This window comes from Crotalus tigris, unplaced genomic scaffold (assembly GCF_016545835.1).
Source record: "Crotalus tigris isolate CLP2741 ecotype Arizona unplaced genomic scaffold, ASM1654583v1 scf7180000017831.1706817, whole genome shotgun sequence".
Classification (NCBI taxonomy): Eukaryota; Metazoa; Chordata; class Lepidosauria; order Squamata; family Viperidae; genus Crotalus; species Crotalus tigris.
The window spans coordinates 1,662,662-1,680,611 of record NW_024096660.1 but is presented as its reverse complement, the minus strand read 5'-3'; the positions used below and the strand labels follow the sequence as shown (position 1 = coordinate 1,680,611).

Genomic DNA, 17,950 nt, shown 5'->3' with positions numbered 1-17,950 from the left:
CCCAATTCTTTCTAATCCCACGTCTAAAATTGAGAACTGTTCTGGATCCTTAGATGCTAATGAGATTTAACTCTGATGATGGTAGTAAATACATGTAAACAAGTATGTTTTGGAATCAGGCTTTATCTTTAAGACCAACCAGTGCCGGACCTGCCCAAATGCAAGGAAACATCAGCGGAGGGAAAAGCCACAGATGATGCTGCAAAACACCATTAACCATTCTGAGTGTAGAACTAGTTCACCTGCTGTGGTGTATCCTGGATAGTGTGCAAGTATGAACCAGATGGACTAGTAATCTTAAGCAGCCAAACAACTACCCTGTACTAATCTCCTGGTTTATGTACCATAAAATAAATTTAGCATCATAAGCTAAATAAATATATACTACTAAAACTCTGGTCATGACCTTTAACTAGGTGAATAATGGATCATAGGGCAACAGTTTTTGAACTAAAATATCTCAATTGGGCTAACTTACAGAATATGTACAAAATCTGAGATCCATGATTCCCAAGGGGTTGAAATTTGGGGAAATTATGGCTGTTTCAGTGCTACTGGCTTCTGCTGGGCTGCTCTTGCAGTCACATATCTAAATTTTCACTGTTTCGTGACAATTTCCCAGCCAGTCTTACAATGCCTTGCTTCTCCCTCCCCCAGTAGCCTCTTACCTGCCTGATGGGAAGGAAATGGAAAGGGAGGTTTCCCATGCTCATCAGATTTCCACAAGGAAACTCGATGGGGAAGCCAGCAGGAAGTCAGAAGTCACTCCTGCTCCCACTACTTTTTTAACCATGTTTCTTTGTTTAGGGAAGGAAATACTTCTGAAATGATGGCTCAACAGGGCACAGATTGTCTAGTCATGATATTTAAATAAAATCCTTGATTCTATATTGGAAAAATCTAACTCTATATTTAAGGCTGCAAATTTTTGAAGCATAGCACACAATAAAATAAAGCTGTAATATATTCTACGTAGGATGTTCTTGAAGACAATTTGAGAACTTCAGTTGATTCAGGATGATACACATCTCCCAAAGCATCTTGCAATTTTTATTTTTCTATTTTAGATTGATTTATTTAATCTTTTTTGCAAGAGATTTGCATCTCTGTTAAATGTACAGATAAGTAACTTGTTTGTTGCCTATTCTTATTTTACATCATCAAAAAACTGGAAAGTAACTTTTTTTACTTATTCAGTTCTGTCTCCACTTAAAGGCTAAGTACTGCTCGGTTTGGCCATATATTTTATAACAAAGTCTAGGCTCCAATCTTTGCCCTAAATTATTTAAAATTCTTTATCTTGGCAAGAATAGAAATCAGTGGCTAAATATCTCAGAGTGGAGCTGGAGGGGGGGGGAATGCATGTTAATGTGCATACAATTAGCTTCATTCACCTTTAACAGATCCTGGGAAAATCAAAGTCAGTTCTCAGTTGACTTCTTTCTCACCCCCTTAGCTCTTGTTGGGACTCCTTATCTTTAGAATTTCTATATACTTTATTGTCTGTGGCCACAACCCAGTATTAACAGGCCACTGGTTTTTGCAGCCTTGAGTTATACACAAAAATAATCCAATATAATTTTTTAACAGTTTTCTGAATACAATTATTTTAGAGATTAATAATTGCCAGTTTTTTATTTAAATTTATTTCTGAAAGCTTTGGATGTAATTTATTTCACTTAAATCTAAAGCTCTTTTTTCCCATTTCTGATTGAAAGCTCTATCCACAGAAGAGTTTATATTGCACATGGCATATTTTTGGAAAGTGCCTTCTGAACTGTCATGCTAGGAGGACAATTGTGTTAATCTATGTTATAGTCTTTTGCTTGTTGTCATGCAATTAATGTGTTTTGAAGTTGGTTGTCTTTTTTTAACACCTTGATATACTTTTCTGCTTATGCTTTTTAAGGTATGTATTTTTTTAAAAAAGATGACTTACTGTCTAATTTCAATAGCATGCTCTATTATAATGGAGCTCCCTCCACATTCTTTAAATACATTTATTTAAACATGCATATTTCATGCAAAGTACTTAAAATCACCTTTATCCATTTCACTGTGCTATCTTCTAGTGCTATGTTATTAGAAATTACATTGATCAGTTAATAAACACTTCTATCTTTGGACTGCCGGCAAAAAGAGTAAAAGCCTGTAAGCAAAAATGAAAACCAGACAAGTGGAACCACTATAAAATACTACTCTGCTGTAGCCTGGATCCTAATTCACTGTGGAGCACATTTGCAGATTTATGCTTGTTTGTAACAAGTATCTTTACAGATGTTAAGGCTATATATATTAAGCTTATCATTCCTGCATGAAAAAAGGACAGTACTAGCAGAAATAATTATTTGGAGCCATTATTTTTCACATGAAATAGTTTCCTTCAATTGTCTATTTGCTGTTTATGCTGCCTGAAGTTACTCCAGCCAAATGTTTAGAGGCTTGTGTTTTATAGGCATACATGGTTGAAAGGATCATATATTGACCAGGAAATGCTTTATGAGAAATAACTTTCTTTCTTGTTTTCCGACAGATCTCAAATCATTGGGTAATAACAGTCACTGTAATTTTTCTGTGATATGTTTGCCTGAAATGACACAATATTTCATATACTTGCTTTATTTCTCTTCTTCCCAGTCAAGATTGAGCTGAATATTTACCAGACAAACAAAATGCCTACATTGAGATTTTTTTCCCCACACACATCTGCCACAAATTCAAGATTCTTTTTTTAATAACCTACGGACATTTCCATATATAAATATGTGGATGATTTTAAGTAACATTTAACAGTCATATACCTTTTTTTTACAAGAATTACTTGGCACTGCTTTTTTTACTGTGTTCAAAATTTAATACAATTCAATTTTTTTGTAATGTACCAATAATTCAAGTTTACAGACTTTTTTTAAAAACATATTACTTATAATAGATAATATCCAGGAAATCCAGTCCCAGATGACATTCTAATGTTGCCCATTTAAAAAAAATACAACCCTTTATGCCCAATAGCAAAGAAAGAAGAAATGGTACCAAAACAACAAGGGAGCGGAGAAGAATCTAATAATATGTATTCAAGAATACAAAAAGATTTCTTACTGCCCAGGGTAGGAAAATACACTTCCAAGAGAAAAATGCAAGAGGTTTGGGTAACTAATTTGTAGCAACAGCCAAGCAAATTAAAGGCTTTTTAAAGGAATAACATTGAATTTTTTCTTAACTTGTACTGCCTGATTCATCTGGTCCTAGCCACTTATCATGGTACTTAAGCCTAAAAATATTCTGGGATAATTATTTTTTTTTTTAAAAAAGGATGTTGGTAGTTTGATTTAATTTCAGAATTCCTATGTAAGAAATAATGTCACTAAACAGCAAATAAGGATGAAGGCAGAAGAATCAAAAATAAATCATTACAATCACATGATAGTCAAGAACTACTGTTTTCTTGAGTCCTTATACTAATAAAAATATTTGATCCATGATGAGCTTATGGACAAAAGCTGATGGCATTACAGCAATAAAGCAAAGGAAAAAAGCTTATTGGAATTATCCAACTGCATACTGGGAAGGAAACAATGCAGTAAGTAGGCTGGTCTTTCTCTTGTTTTGTTTGCAAAGAAGTGGTCCAATTAAGTAGTTAAATATAGACACATTATCAAATATCTAACAAAAAGGAGCAGAACAAAACCTAGCCTTTGAGTCTAAGGATAGTAACAGGCCTTTCCATTTCGTGTAGCTGAATGACTTCCAACGATTGGTAATAAAGGAATGACAACAACAAAGCAGTGATGGGGAAAAGCCTCTGAATTTATCGAACAGTCACACCAAGTTTCTCAAGCACACGCACTCCCTTCTCTTGATATTCTTGTCTGGTCATCCAGAAGTTGTCTTTGTCCTTCATGATGTCTGCAAGAACTGCACCACCTAGGAACACCATGTGCTTTCGACGAGGTGGATCTTCAATTCGAATCTTAAATTTCTTACAAGAAAAAAAGATACTCCATATTACTGAAGTTTGCGGGACAAAATTTCCAAAGTATAATGGCGATGATGATAGCTTTAAAATACTTTTTGGGTAAGTGGGTAATGAGTGTATGCTCTTAAATGTTAATTAAAAAACATTTATATAAGATCCTTAGTTTAGAGAATATTGTTAAACTACAGAACTATAATAACAAAATAGTTTAAGTGCTATGGGACAAAGTGGAGTTTCAAGCTGTTTCCACTTTTATTCGCTTGGATCAATGTGCACTCGATATGCACGTTCTTCTAACACAAATATAATGGACCTATTAAGTCCACTACATATTAAACCATGTAAATAAATAAATACTGGAATATTCTTTTATTACTATATAAATTACTTGGAGGTTTTTTAAAATCAATATTCCACTCTACTTGAGTGATTTTTGATAAAATGTTCTCTTTAAGGTAAAGTGAACAATGTAAAGTTGTGCAAGCTGACTTCTATATGTAACAGGATTTTCTATCCTTTGTTCCCTCTGTAACACCAATCTACTCCTGATGATTCCACAACCCCATGGAACAAAAGTGGGGAATTGAAAGGGCAAGATATCTGTTCCTTTGATGGTTGCCGTTTCCCCAGTTATGGACCACAACTGGATCTCATCTAAAGTTTTAATACATTAAGGACATAGATCAAAATATATCCATTTCCATATCTACATCTACATCTATCTATATCTTTTGGATACATACACACACATGCACTTCTTCCCAGGAATTATTCTTTAAATAAAACAATCCCTTATGTCACAATTTGTGGGTGCAAAAGGCAAAAGGTTCCAATTTCCTTCAGTAACTGTGAGAAGGCTGGAACTATGAAAGGTTCTAATAAAGAAATGAAAGTAGGTCCTATAAAGTAAAAGTATACTGCCTAAGTTATGGCAAGTAAAATGATAGGTATTTTTTAACTGTGTAGATTTTATAAGTTATAGAATATTATAACAAATAAGTTCCTTCTAAAATGAAACATGCTTATGTTCTGATCAGTCCCTAAAGGCAACAGGGAAAATATTGATGTTAATAAATTGAAATGTTATTTTAAGACACACAATTCTGTCCTATGAACTGTTAAAAGATTCATAAAAATGTCAAATGATGCTATGAAAAGAATAAACCTAGTTCTAATAAAGTGGTTGCATTTAAAGATCATATTAAGTCATCTTCAAAATCTAGTATAATCCAAAGTAGTTAACAGTACATAATTATCTGGTGTGGAATTTTAATAATCTCTATTCAAAACTAACTTATTCAAAACTCACAAACTTAATTCAGGCTGTCTGCTATATTAGTGACCATCTTGCTCCCTCTAGTGACCACCTTGTGTATGTTGTAACCAATAATTATCTGATGGGAGAGTACTTACTGAAAGTTTTTCCACATCACCTTTCAGAACTCGTTCCAGATAAAGCTGCTTCAGTTCACGTTCTAGGCGAGATGGTAGGCCAGGGTACATTGTGGAACCCCCAGATAATACAATGTGCTTATAAAATTCAGATCTAGAGACAGAACATCAAGATTTTTGTATAAATTCCGGTACATCAAGGTATATATAGTATAGTTATTTAATTTATTTGATTTCTGTATCACACACCCCCTCCCCATATCAACAAGTGATATGGGTGATACTGGGTGGTATACATCATAAAAACAATAGAAATATATATGGCTATTGAATAAAACTATTACCATGAATGTTAATGTAGTCAAGCACTGGGGCCTTTAACATACTCGGCATGCAGTACATATACAGTAAACCCTCAATTTAATGGACCTCAGTTTTAACAGACAATATGGGCTTTGACTGCAGGGTTCCTGCAGTTGGTATCGACTGATATCTATGCTCACTATTCATCTCTGTTGTTTTAACTTGCTAGAGAAATTAATCTGGTTCCAGGATTGACCTGGATTGTAAGGCTGGGTGTTATTCTGGCTCCTAGCATGTCACACTTATGGTTGACAGATTTATTTTCACAAGGCTACTGCTCAAATATCTGTGGCTTGCACTGCCTTTTGCTCCCAGACCTACCTACCTCCTTCAGCTTTAGCAGAAAGCACTTCCACCTCACTAGTTAAATCAAATATTGAGCTTCCACAAAAAGAAAGATAATCCACTAATAAGCATGCAAATGCTATAATAGCCACATCCTCTCCATTTCAATATCCTCCCTGTAACAATGACAAATACCACACATATTATCATTCTTGCATGGTATGGGAGCAGCTCTGTAGCGGACAAAAAAGCTCTACAGAGAATTATTAAAACTGCCCAGAATATTATCGGATTCCAGCTACCAGCCCTGGACAACATCTTCAAATCTCGCTGTTTGAGGAAGTTGCATAACATTCTCAGAGACTCTTCCCATCCTGCTTACAATCTCTTTGGACAGTTGCCTTCTGGCAGAAGATATAGAACATTTAAAACTCGGACCACACGTTTTCTGAATAGTTTTTATCCCAGAGCTATAATTGCACTTAATAATGAACTAAAGGGCCACCATCAGTGAACTGTTGGACAGTATTACTTGGTCTGTTGGGTGGATGTTTGAGCGGTTTTAGGGGTGGGGAATTGTGATGGGTGGGAGTGTGTTTGGGGATTATGTGTGTGGGACCTGGTCTTTGGGTGTCATGTAAATTTCGTTGTATGTGTACAGTATATGTATACACATACAATGAAAATAAAGTTATTATTATTTTCTTATAATCTGTGAACATTTTTCTTTTCAAAGAATTTCCACATCCAAGTAAAGCTAAAAATCAGGACATGTCTTTTCTCCCATGAAATGGTTCCTGTGCGTGTGTGTTTTTTTAAAAAAACCTGTAATATAGTATAAGAACTACCAACATCCAACTCATACCTGGTATCAATATCAGCAGCTTGGATGGTGTTGAACAGCAGCTCAGCAACACCAACTCCTTCCACATTGATTAAGTGAGGCTGGAACAGGGCCTCAGGTGCCTCAAATCGCTCCCCTCCAACTTTAATAATTCTGCCATCTGGGAGCTGTAAAATAGAGACAGTCTGAAATAGACCTGTTATCACTATTTCTCCTAGACTAAACTAGATCAAAAGCTTGCTGGGGAAATTTCTCTTACTAGCTGTATAACTTGGACCATGCTTCCTTTGCTACAATGCCATAACTATTTTTATAAATAGTTATAAATAGTTTTATAAACAGTTATAAATGCCACATCTATTTTTTAAAGAAAACATTAAAAATGTTTAATAACAATTAAAACAAAAATACATCTTTCATTACTGGAACCTCTTCTTGTTTGCTAATAAAATTTTAAAAGTTGAAGAAAAAAAGAATATTTCCGACTTCAGTCTTTTCTTTACCGATTTATATAATCAAATCTTAGACTAGTTCATTTAAAAAAAAAACACACATTAACAAATAACTTATGCAAGATATCTGCCCTGCCCTCTGTAGTATTAATTGTCACTGTCAAAAGTCATTCTCACTCTTGGTGCTATTTCACTTATTTCCAACTTGCAAACATACATATATATTCTCTGTATACGTTATAAAAGTGGTTTGCCATTGCCTGCTTCCTAGAGCTGAAAGTGCATGGCTGGCCCAAGATCACACAGATGCCTTTGAGCCTAAGGCAGGGCTACAAGTCATTGTCCCTTAGTCTCCAGCCTGATAAGTTAACCACTATACCGAACATATAGATAAGGCTTCCTTATCTATATATTTTATATACATAGCTGGAAAAAGTACAGAAGACGATGGACAAAATTAACAGGAGGCTCAAAAACCTCCTTCTCTTCTAGAAAAGGGTATAAAGTTTGGTACTCTTTAGATTAAAATGCAATCAAATGGGGACATAACTGAGCTGTGTTAAACTGCACACAATATAGAGAATGTGAATATGGAGAGAAGCTGACCAGAAGACTTAAGAAAGACAAAGGGAAGAACTTCACATAGCATAAAGTTAACCTAAGAAATTGTAAGATGTGATTAGGACAGAGAATGAATCTCCACACCCCTGGAGCCCAGCCGACTCTCCTCGATTAAGTAATGAACGGAGACGGAATCTCCACCCCCCCTGGAGTCCAGCCGGCTCCTCAATTTGGTGGTAGAACTAGGGGGAATCCCCATCCCCCAGGAGGTCCGGATAGGCTCCGGCTTCAGTGCTGGTTCCAGCGCTGAAAAGCTGAAGAGGGTTTTCTCTTGGGAGGGAGCTGAAGTCTCAGCAATAACTCCAGGTCCAGGAGAGGAAAAGATCACCTCCCCAAGCCTTCCACAGACTATTTCACACAGCGCTGATCCCAGCGCTGTTGGAATAACTGTGGTGTGAGAGAAACAGAATCCACCAATATATTAGTCTCTACTACCTGCCTTAGACCAGGAGCCAAACTTGTCACGTCCGTCTGTGCTGAAGACCAAGTCAAGACTGGGAGTGGCTTACCCCAAGACAGGAATGGCAAGTTTGGCTGACTTGGTCTAATGGGCAGGAAGACAGAGCTAACCCATTGATGGATTCTCCATCTCTGGTGCTAGAGAAGCTGACCAGAAGACTTAAGAAAGACAAAGGGAAGAACTTCTTCACACAGCATAAAGTTAACCTAAGAAATTATAAAATGTGATTAGGACCATTAATTTAGAACACAGAACATCAAGGTTGGAAGAGACCTTGGAGATCTTCTAGTCTAGACCTTATACCATTCTGGAAAAATGGTTATCCAATCTTCTCTTAAAAACCTCCAGGGATGGAGCACCTTCAATTTCTGGAGGCAAGCCATTCCACTGATTGTTCTGTCAGGAAATCTTTCCTTTGTTCTACATTGGATTTTTCTTTAATAATCTTTCACTGTGTCAAAGAAGGCAATAAGTATGATCTGTTTTTAACAGATCCATACTGGCTTCTAGTAATCACCATGCTTGTTTCTAGGTGCTCACAAATTCGCTATTTGATTATCTTTTACAGGATTTTCTCAGATACCATTGTCAGGCTAATTGATGTATAGTTTCTTAAATCCACCTTTCCCCCCTTTTTGAAGATTGGAACCACATCAACTCTGTTCCAGTCCTCTGGTAGGTCCCCCATGCTCCAGGAACAATTGAAGATTTTGTTCAGTGTTTCTGAGCTCATGTCTGCCAGCTCTTTCAGAACCCTGGGATTCAATCCATCTGGACCTGAAGATCTAAATTCATCTAGAGTGGATAGATGTTCTCTTACCAATGCTTTGCCTATTTTGACTTGCATTCCTGTTCTATCTCCTACAGTGTTGCTTCTGATAAGTTGAAGTATTTTTTTTCTTTTGCGTGAAGACAGATACAAAGAATGAATTAAACAGTTCTGCTTTCTCCCTGCTACCGTCATCTCCTTGCTATCTTCTCCCATTAGCGGACTAATCATTTCCTTTATTTTTTTTTCTTGTTTCTCATAAAAAAGAAACTTTAAAAAAATATTTTTGTAATTGTTGCAAGTCTTAATTCTTTCTGAGCCTTAGCTTTCCTGGTTTCCATCCTTGCTGATTCAGGCTATTTGCTGATATTCTGTTTTAGTTATATATTCCTCTTTCCATTTTTTTATGCTTGTCATTATTTCTCAGTTAGTCAAAGTTCTTCATGCAATCCAACCCAATTTTGTCTGGTGTCTTTTGTTTTCCTTTTTCTGTGATTGAGCTTTTATAATCTCATTTCAGAGTTTCCTAATCATCTTGAACTGTTTCCCTTTTAGGATTTCCATCCATGGAATTCTTCCTAAACTCTTAGTGTGTTGAAGTCAGCTTTCTAAAATTCTAAGCCACTAGTTTGATTTTGTTCAATTACTTGTGCCGGCATATATTGAATTCCAGTAGGACATAGTTAGTCTCTCCTAAAGTTTCCACAACTTCAACCCCTTTTATCATTTCATTCCTATTATTAGTGAGAATTTAGTCTAGTGTAGCTGAACCTCCAATTCTCTCCTTTATCTTTTGGATGTAAAAGTTGTCAGCTAGGCTCATCAGGAACCTGTTTGCTCTCCCCAGTTGCTGCAGAGTTTGTCTTCCATTTGATATCAGGGTAATTAAAATTCCCCATTAGTATCTATTCCTGCTTCCTGCGCACCTTAGCTAACTGATTAGCAAAAGGTTCATCTATTTCATCTGCTTGGTTGGGTGGCCTGCAGTATACACCTGTGGTTATATCATTCCTTTCTTCTTTTATATTAACCCAAATTCATTCAAGAGGGTTTTCATCCTTGGTTTTGTGCACTTTCTGTAGAAGGATTTAAGTGGATTGGATACATTCATTAAGGACAGATTATTCTCGATTGGAGACAACATGCTTCCAAAGAGCAGGTGCACAGGAATAATGACAGTACAGGGTACATCTCTAATTCTTTCCTAAAAACATCTTAGGAGTACCTGGTTCACTGAGAAATTTGAAAAACAAAAAGCTAGGTTAAGATTGGCTTGGTTTGACCCAACATGACTGTTCTTACATTCTTATAAAATGCAATAAATCCACTCCACAAAATCTTGCATCATAATAAAGGAACTGGAGGATGCAACCTCAGAACCACTGAATATAATCTTTGAAAAATACTGGAGTATAGGGGAAGTGCCAGGAGACAGGAGAAGAACTACTCTTGTTTCTATCTCTAAAAAAAGCAAAAAAAGTGGGCCCAGGAAACTATAGACCAGTCAGTTTGTCTGGTCTCAATATCTAGGGCAGTGATGGTGAACCTTTTACAGACCAAGTATGGGTCAGTCCCAGACAGGCTGGCCTTCTGTACTATTTTAAAAATAAGATGTTCCCTAAAAAATTGTGTTAGGTTGTTTTATGAGCCATATTGGTTAGCTGCTCCTGTGTATTTGTTACTGATTGGTAAGGTGAACAAAGATATATTAGATTTATGGCACACTGTATATTGACGGCTATATAATTGCTTTAAACTAATTAATTCACCTGTCTGTTCATCCTGTGGTGTACCTGAGGATTCTGTCCTGAGCTTGGTGGTGTCCAAAATTTTCATAAATGACTTGGAGGAGAGGATAAAAATTTGCCTATGCCTCCAAGGGATGAGGAGGAATTGGTAACACTATAGAAAACAGACTCAAGATTTAAACAGATCTTAAGAGATTGGACAAGAAAAGCAGGTGCAGGTACAAGATAAGTGGCTTAGCAATAATATTTGAAAGAACAATGTGCATCTTGACAGACCACAAGTTAAGCATTAACCAGCAATGTGCTGCATCAACAGAAATATAGTGTTGAAACCATGAAACACTCTACACAAAGACACCGAAAAACAGGAAAAAGGAATGTGTAAGATGCTAAGGAGTCTGGAAGTTCAATTTTATGAAGAACCTTTAAAAAGACTGGGTACCTTTTAGCCTAAAGAAGAGAAAGCAAAGGTATCATGATAGCAGTTTTTAAATATTTGAAGGGCTACCACAAGGAAGAAGAGTGGATTTATTCTCCATAAATACACTTTCTAACTATATTATTTATTGGATTTCTATGCTACCCATCTCACTAATATAGTGATACTGGGCAGCTTAGAATATAAGTGTTGAGTGTAGAGCAAGAACCAATGGATGGAAGCTTTAGGGAGGTCTAAACTTGACATAAGGAAGAATTTCTTGACCATGAGAACTATTAAGCATCACGACATCCTGCTTTCTGTAGTTGTGGGTGCTTCATTGTTGGAGGTTGTAGAGACATTGTTGGAGATGAGAATTCTTGCTCTGGACAGAGGATTGGACTAGATGACTAGCAATTCCTTTTCAATTCTATAATTCTACTAAAGAACTACTACTACTAATACTACAACTACTATTACTACTATCATCATCATCATCGTGTTATTGTTGTTATTATTATTATTTAAAATATACTGGTTGCTAGTAATGATGGACAATGACTGCTTTATGTAGGTATTTGCTTTCCTAAAGCAGTAATTACCTCTCATTACTAGCAACTACCTATAATTTTTCAATAAAGTAAAAATATATATTAAAACTAATAAAATTTAATTGAGCATGGCCATAGCTATCATACCATGATGTAGCCAATCCGATTAATGTTAAAGGGTAGAAAGGAAACAAACAAACAACACATTCATATTTTTGTATTTGCTATCCATTAAAGCAAATTTAATAAGAATGGGAGAACAAACGTTATCTTTCTGAACACTGGTATAGCCTGATACCAATAATTCCAATTACCATTGATAACATTCAACTTATAATGTCTAGTTTGAGGGCAATTCTGGATGGTAAACTTAGTAGCTGAATCATCTCAACCAATTTTTGGACTTGTTTTTTTTTCATTTTTGTCTAAAGAAGCTTTCCAAAAATCTCCAGTTTTTGTATGATCTTTTGTACCATTATTCTGCTTATTCTTAAAAGACCATTAATGTCTGAACTGTTTTAACAGGGGCTACAGATGTCTTAAAGTACTCATCCATGTAATCCTTTGCCATATCAACTAGGGTTTATTAGAGTTGAAAAATAACAGGCTGTCTACTTTTGTATTATAATGGAAAATTGCAAATGCACAGAGTTACTCACCGTGTAGGACTCAACTAACACAGTAGTTTCTAAGGCCAATTTCTGCTCCTGTTCAATATTGTAACCTACATAGCAGAGCTTTTCTTTAATCATGCGAACAGTCTCAAAATCAGCAGAATGATTGAAGGCATATCCACGTAGTAAAAGTAGCTAGTACAGAAGTAAGACAGTTAATGGCAAACCTGAAATAAGGCTTTCAGGTTGAGACCTTTTTATAGCAAAAGTGATAAATTTTAGCATTTATAGCAAAAATGACAAAGATACATTGCATCTTGATTGATAGCTGCTCATATTTTATTTTGAACTCAAACCTATTACTTGAGTTTTTCATCAGCCATTAACAGAAAACATGCAAGCTGATCTACCCAATACTTCAATATACAGATATACCCCTGTTCTTGAAAAGTATCCCTAGACTCTTTCTTGCACATAAGGTGCATTTATCACAACTTATTTGCTTGACCCAGTTTTAAAACCCAAAATGATTGGGACCTCACATGTATCTCTGTGAATGCCTTCTCTTCAGATAAGCAAACAAACAAATAATAAATGCCTCCTGCAACAGACAACTGGATCCTCAAGACCAAGGATCCCCAACTTTTTGGGCACCAGCGACCGGTTCCATGGAGAGGTTCATGGGGGTGTGGTTTTGTGTGCTGCCTTCATCCCACGGATGGGGCTTTGCTTGTTTGTGCGGCCCAGTTGCTGGCATGCTACGGCCTGGTGCTGGTCCATGGACTGGGGGTTGGGGACCTCTGCTCAAGACAATGCAAGGAGGCCTTGCTCTAAAAATCTAGTGATACCCAAACCCCAGCTTTTACCGATAATAAAAGTACTGTTTCTTGAATAGATTATCATGGCTAAAACCTCTTAAGCGTGGAAATAATTTATTTCTTCATTGATGCTACACTATTTTGTAAGACAATTTTTCATTTACATAATGAAAATATTGCCATAAATCACTTCAAAATAGCAAGAGTAGCTTGGAATTCAGCAAGCCTTAGATAAGTAAACATGTTCTAGTACAGTGATGGCGAACCTTTTAGAGACTGAGTGCCCAAAGTGCAACCCAAAACCCACTTATGCATCGTCAAGTGCCGGGTAGGTGTGGCCATTGGGTGGGTGTGGCTGTGGTGGTAACGGAAGACTGGGTGGGACTAAAAAGTTCAATAAATCAATTCCAACTTTGCGAGATCTTTTTTTTTCCTGCAAGAAGTTGAAATTGATTGATTGATTGAACCTTTTTTTTTTTTTTTTGCACACAGCAGAGGCCTAAAGCGAAAAGGTTTTATAAAACCCAGCTGAAGGCCTAGGATTGGGTTGACAGTGCGCGTGCCCACAGAGAGGGCTCTGAGTGCCACCTCTGGCATCCGTGCCATAGGTTCGCCACCGTTATAGTATTCTGAATAAATGCTCAGTGCTCATTCCTTCCTTTGGAATAATATTACACTTTTCCTACAAATATCCCATTGGGTGGTTTTCTGATCTTCCCCATTCTAAGCTTGTGAAAAAAAAGAGCTGAAGACCTATTAAAACTGGTAATATTTTTTTTTTCAAATTTAACAACTCCAACTTACTTTGATGAGATATCTGGTAATATCTCTACCAGCAATATCCAGTCTCCTGGTGAGATGAGGAAGAGAAAAGCCTTCATAGACTGGACAGATGTGAGTAACACCATCTCCAGAATCCACAACAACACCAGTTAGCAAACCTGAAGAAAAATAGCAAACAAAAAATTAAACAAAAGAAAAATAAGAAAAACAAAAACCCTCACGAGACCATTTCAATCTGATTTCAAACATATACTACCCTGGTCTTCCACACTGATCACTTAGGTTTGCTGAAAGTGACAGATAATTTTCTTAGAATTATTAATGGTATTTTAGCTATGAAAGTATGTTAGTTACAACATTCTGCTGGGAAAAAAATCATCTGTAATACAGGATACTTTATTTCACAGGTGCCATTTCTACTGGCACGACCAATTCTAAAAAGCGGTATGTTCACAATGTTTTTCCATACAGAACATTATAATGTGCAGCTGTTGTTTTTCCTAAAAATACTTGAGATGTTATTTTGTCTCTCAGGCTTCAGTGTTAACATCTGCAAGATGCCAATAGAACATTAATTGGACTGAGCTATAGTTCTTGTTAGATTCAGGTGGAAATGATGAATTAATGTTCGGAATCAGTAATAAAATGGATGCAAGGCAGTAAAATCAAATTCAGTCCAGACAAGAAAAATGTTCTGTTTATAGTAGACTAAACTAGAAAGGAAAGGTTTTTTTAAACTAGATTTTTATTTGCTTAAGCTTTTAAGCATGTAATACCACCTGGTTCTGAGTTTACTACCTTATTGTTCTAATGTGTTTTCTCACTCTGCTGCACTTTGTTCCCTTCTGTGGAACAAAGCACAATGCTAAAATATTTTTCAGATACTTTCTATTTACATATATAGATCTTAATATTTTACAAAGTATAGCTTAAAACAGCCCAATAACTTCAAATACTCATAAAAACAAAAATTATAACAGCAGAAACAATAAAAACAGCAACTAAAATAATAATGAAGTAATTAAAAAAACACAGATGAATTTATACAATAATGCATTTGGATTTACACTTTAAATTTATTAAGCAAAATAATATCCTTAGACAAAAATACTATCAAAAAGGCTGTCTAGTTTAAGGAATTTTTGTAATTTGGATTTGGTTCAAATATACTTCTTTATGAACATATAATTCAAAGTAAAACTTATTCTCACCTTGTGCATATAGAGTAAGAACTGCTTGAATGGCTACATAAACCCCAGAAAACTGGTATGTTTCAAACATCACCTGAAAGATAAAAAATGCCTTTTGTCTGCAAAACTGAAAATTACATAGCTATGAAATGTGGAAGATGATTACAAGTATTTCCTAAACAATATGGAACATAAGTTGCTGTGTAAATTCTCTTTTCCTAAAAGCAACATAAGAAAAAGCATAATAATTGTGTCTGAGAAGTGCAATATGAATTAATACCTAGTTTCGCAGGAAGTGAGTTTTATTACTCAAACAGAAAAGTAAAAACTTCCTTAAATAGTTTCTGCCATTCTCTTCCTCATTTACTTTTCACTGTGCCAAAACTACTATTGAGTAAAATATAATCTAAAATTTTATTTTGCCCAAAATAGACCTATTATGTTTTTGTTTATTTACGGTCCATTACCAATATTTTAAAATATTTAAAAGATAATATAAAAATACATCTGATATAAAACAGCAGTATAAATTAACAATATAATAAAATGATGCAAAAAATCCTCAAGCAATAATAGCATAAGGGAAGCACCAGATGATTTTTACACATTATGGCTATTGTTAAAAAATTATCAACCTTGTTGGCAATATAGGTCAGTGGTTCTCAACCTGTGGGTCAGGACCCCATTTGGGGTCGAACGACCATTTCACGGGGGTCGCCAAACAACGCAGTTCACCATTTTTTTCCCCCTTTTCCTTAGCTGTGCTACTCCCTTTTATTCTATTGGCTTTTGAAAGCCAATAGAATAGACTCTCTTGAATAGAGTCTAATTCTATTGGCTTTCAAAAGCCAATAGGAATTGTCCAGGCTGTCTCTGCCCTGCTGAGCCCGCCAAAAGTCCCATTCTGCAAACGGTGCTGCACCAGTTGAATAGTCCTCGACTTATGACCGGTTGAGTAGTCCTCGACTTACAACCAGTTGGGGGTGGGGGTCGCGGCATTAAAAAGGTTGAGAGCCACTGATATAGGTAGTCCTGGACTTATAGCCACAATTGAGCCCAAAATTTCTATTGCTAAGCAAGATTAGTTGTTGAATGAGTTTTACCCCATTTTCCATCTTTCTTGAAAGTGAATCATTACAGCTGTTAAGTTAGTACATGATTGTTAAGTAAATCTGGCTTAACATTGACTTTGCATGTCAGACAGTCACAAAAGGTGATCACATGACCCCAGGTCACTGCAATAGTCATAAATACAGGCCATTTGCCAAATGTCCGAATTTTAATCACGTGACCACAGGGATGCTGCAATTGCCATAGGTGTGAAAAATGGTCATAAGTCACTTATTTCAGGGCTGTTGTAACTTTGAACAGTCACTAAAAAATGGTTGTAAGTCAAGGACTACCTGTAGGTGAAATCTGATCATCTAGGAAAAAAACAAGGAGCAATTAAAATGTTTAGTAATTGTTATTATGAATTAAGTCCTCCATTTATTGTCTAGAACAGCAGTCCCCTACTTTTGCGGTTTAGCGGCCTGGCTGGGGGGGGGAGAGAGGAGATCCGGGCTGTGCGAGTGGTGGGCCGGTGTGTGTGTGCAAGCGCGACTCAACTTGCATGAGCGGTGGGCCAGTGTGCACTCACATGCACACATAGCTCGACTACCAAGAAAATTTTGGATACCTCCCTGTTTAGTTTGTAGTGTAATGGACTATACATGTTTCAAAGTGTTTGCTGTTTACAGCCAATGCTAAGAGTTTGTAGTGTAATGGACTATACATGTTTCAAAGTGTTTACTGTTTAAATATGAAAGTTACAGCCAACGCTAACTAAGAGTTGTAGTGTAATGGACTATACACGTATTTGCCTTTTAATTAAAATTAGTAAATAATCTAATGCAAATATTAAAATTATTCAATAACGTAACAAGATGATATGGTACATTTATCAGTTAGAGTCATAGAAATAAATATATTTCTTTAATATTCTAATTTATTTATTATTCTAATTCATATGGTGCCTGTCTCTTAGCTTACAAAGTTAAGACAAAAGCATACAAAACTCATCATAAATATTCACAGAAGTCACAGCTAAGGTCAGTGGTGGGATTCAAATATGTGAACAACCGCTCTATGTGGATGCCGCTTCCAGAAGTCTATTCTGAGCCTGGGCAACAAAAAATTAGCTACCGGTTCTACCGAAGTGGTGCGAACTGGCTGAATCCCAACACTGGCTAAGGTACTCACTCCTAGTAGAACCAATGTGTGGGCTCTACCACATTCTGAAAACTTAACAGAACTTAACAAAACTTAAAACTTTTTGAAAACTTTATACAATGGGACCAGATTGAACACAGGAAAAAGATCCAATGAAGTAAACAGTACAATGGTAACTTTGTGTAGATGTGTAGAGCTGAATATCACCAGCATATTGATGATACTGCAATCCACGGTGATGGATGATCTCACCCAACAGCTTCATGTAAATGTTAAACAAGAAAGGAGAGAGTACCAAACCCTGTGAGATTTATGTCATAAATTAATGTTATTTTACTTAGAAAAGTGCTAATAAGAATCAGGCTGTGATTGAAAGACTGTTAATATGTATAAGGGAGCAAAAATGTGTATATATTATACACACACTCACATAGAGTTCTGTGGAAAACTGTCAC

General features: G+C 36.1%; 1 protein-coding gene across 1 annotated transcript in view; it reads right to left on the bottom strand.

Moving 5' to 3' along the window:
• Window positions 1–2,603: 2,603 nt before the first annotated feature.
• ACTR2 (actin related protein 2) overlaps window positions 2,604–17,950 on the bottom strand; it is a 30,297-nt gene continuing 14,950 nt past the window's right edge. The window contains exons 4-9 of the mRNA XM_039343048.1: window positions 15,306–15,378; window positions 14,116–14,252; window positions 12,539–12,688; window positions 6,882–7,027; window positions 5,390–5,522; window positions 2,604–3,979 (exon numbers count right to left, since the gene is read on the bottom strand). Of these exons, the coding sequence (XP_039198982.1) occupies window positions 3,809–3,979; window positions 5,390–5,522; window positions 6,882–7,027; window positions 12,539–12,688; window positions 14,116–14,252; window positions 15,306–15,378 (810 nt within the window). The 3' untranslated portion in view covers window positions 2,604–3,808. The remainder of the gene's footprint in view (window positions 3,980–5,389; window positions 5,523–6,881; window positions 7,028–12,538; window positions 12,689–14,115; window positions 14,253–15,305; window positions 15,379–17,950) is intronic.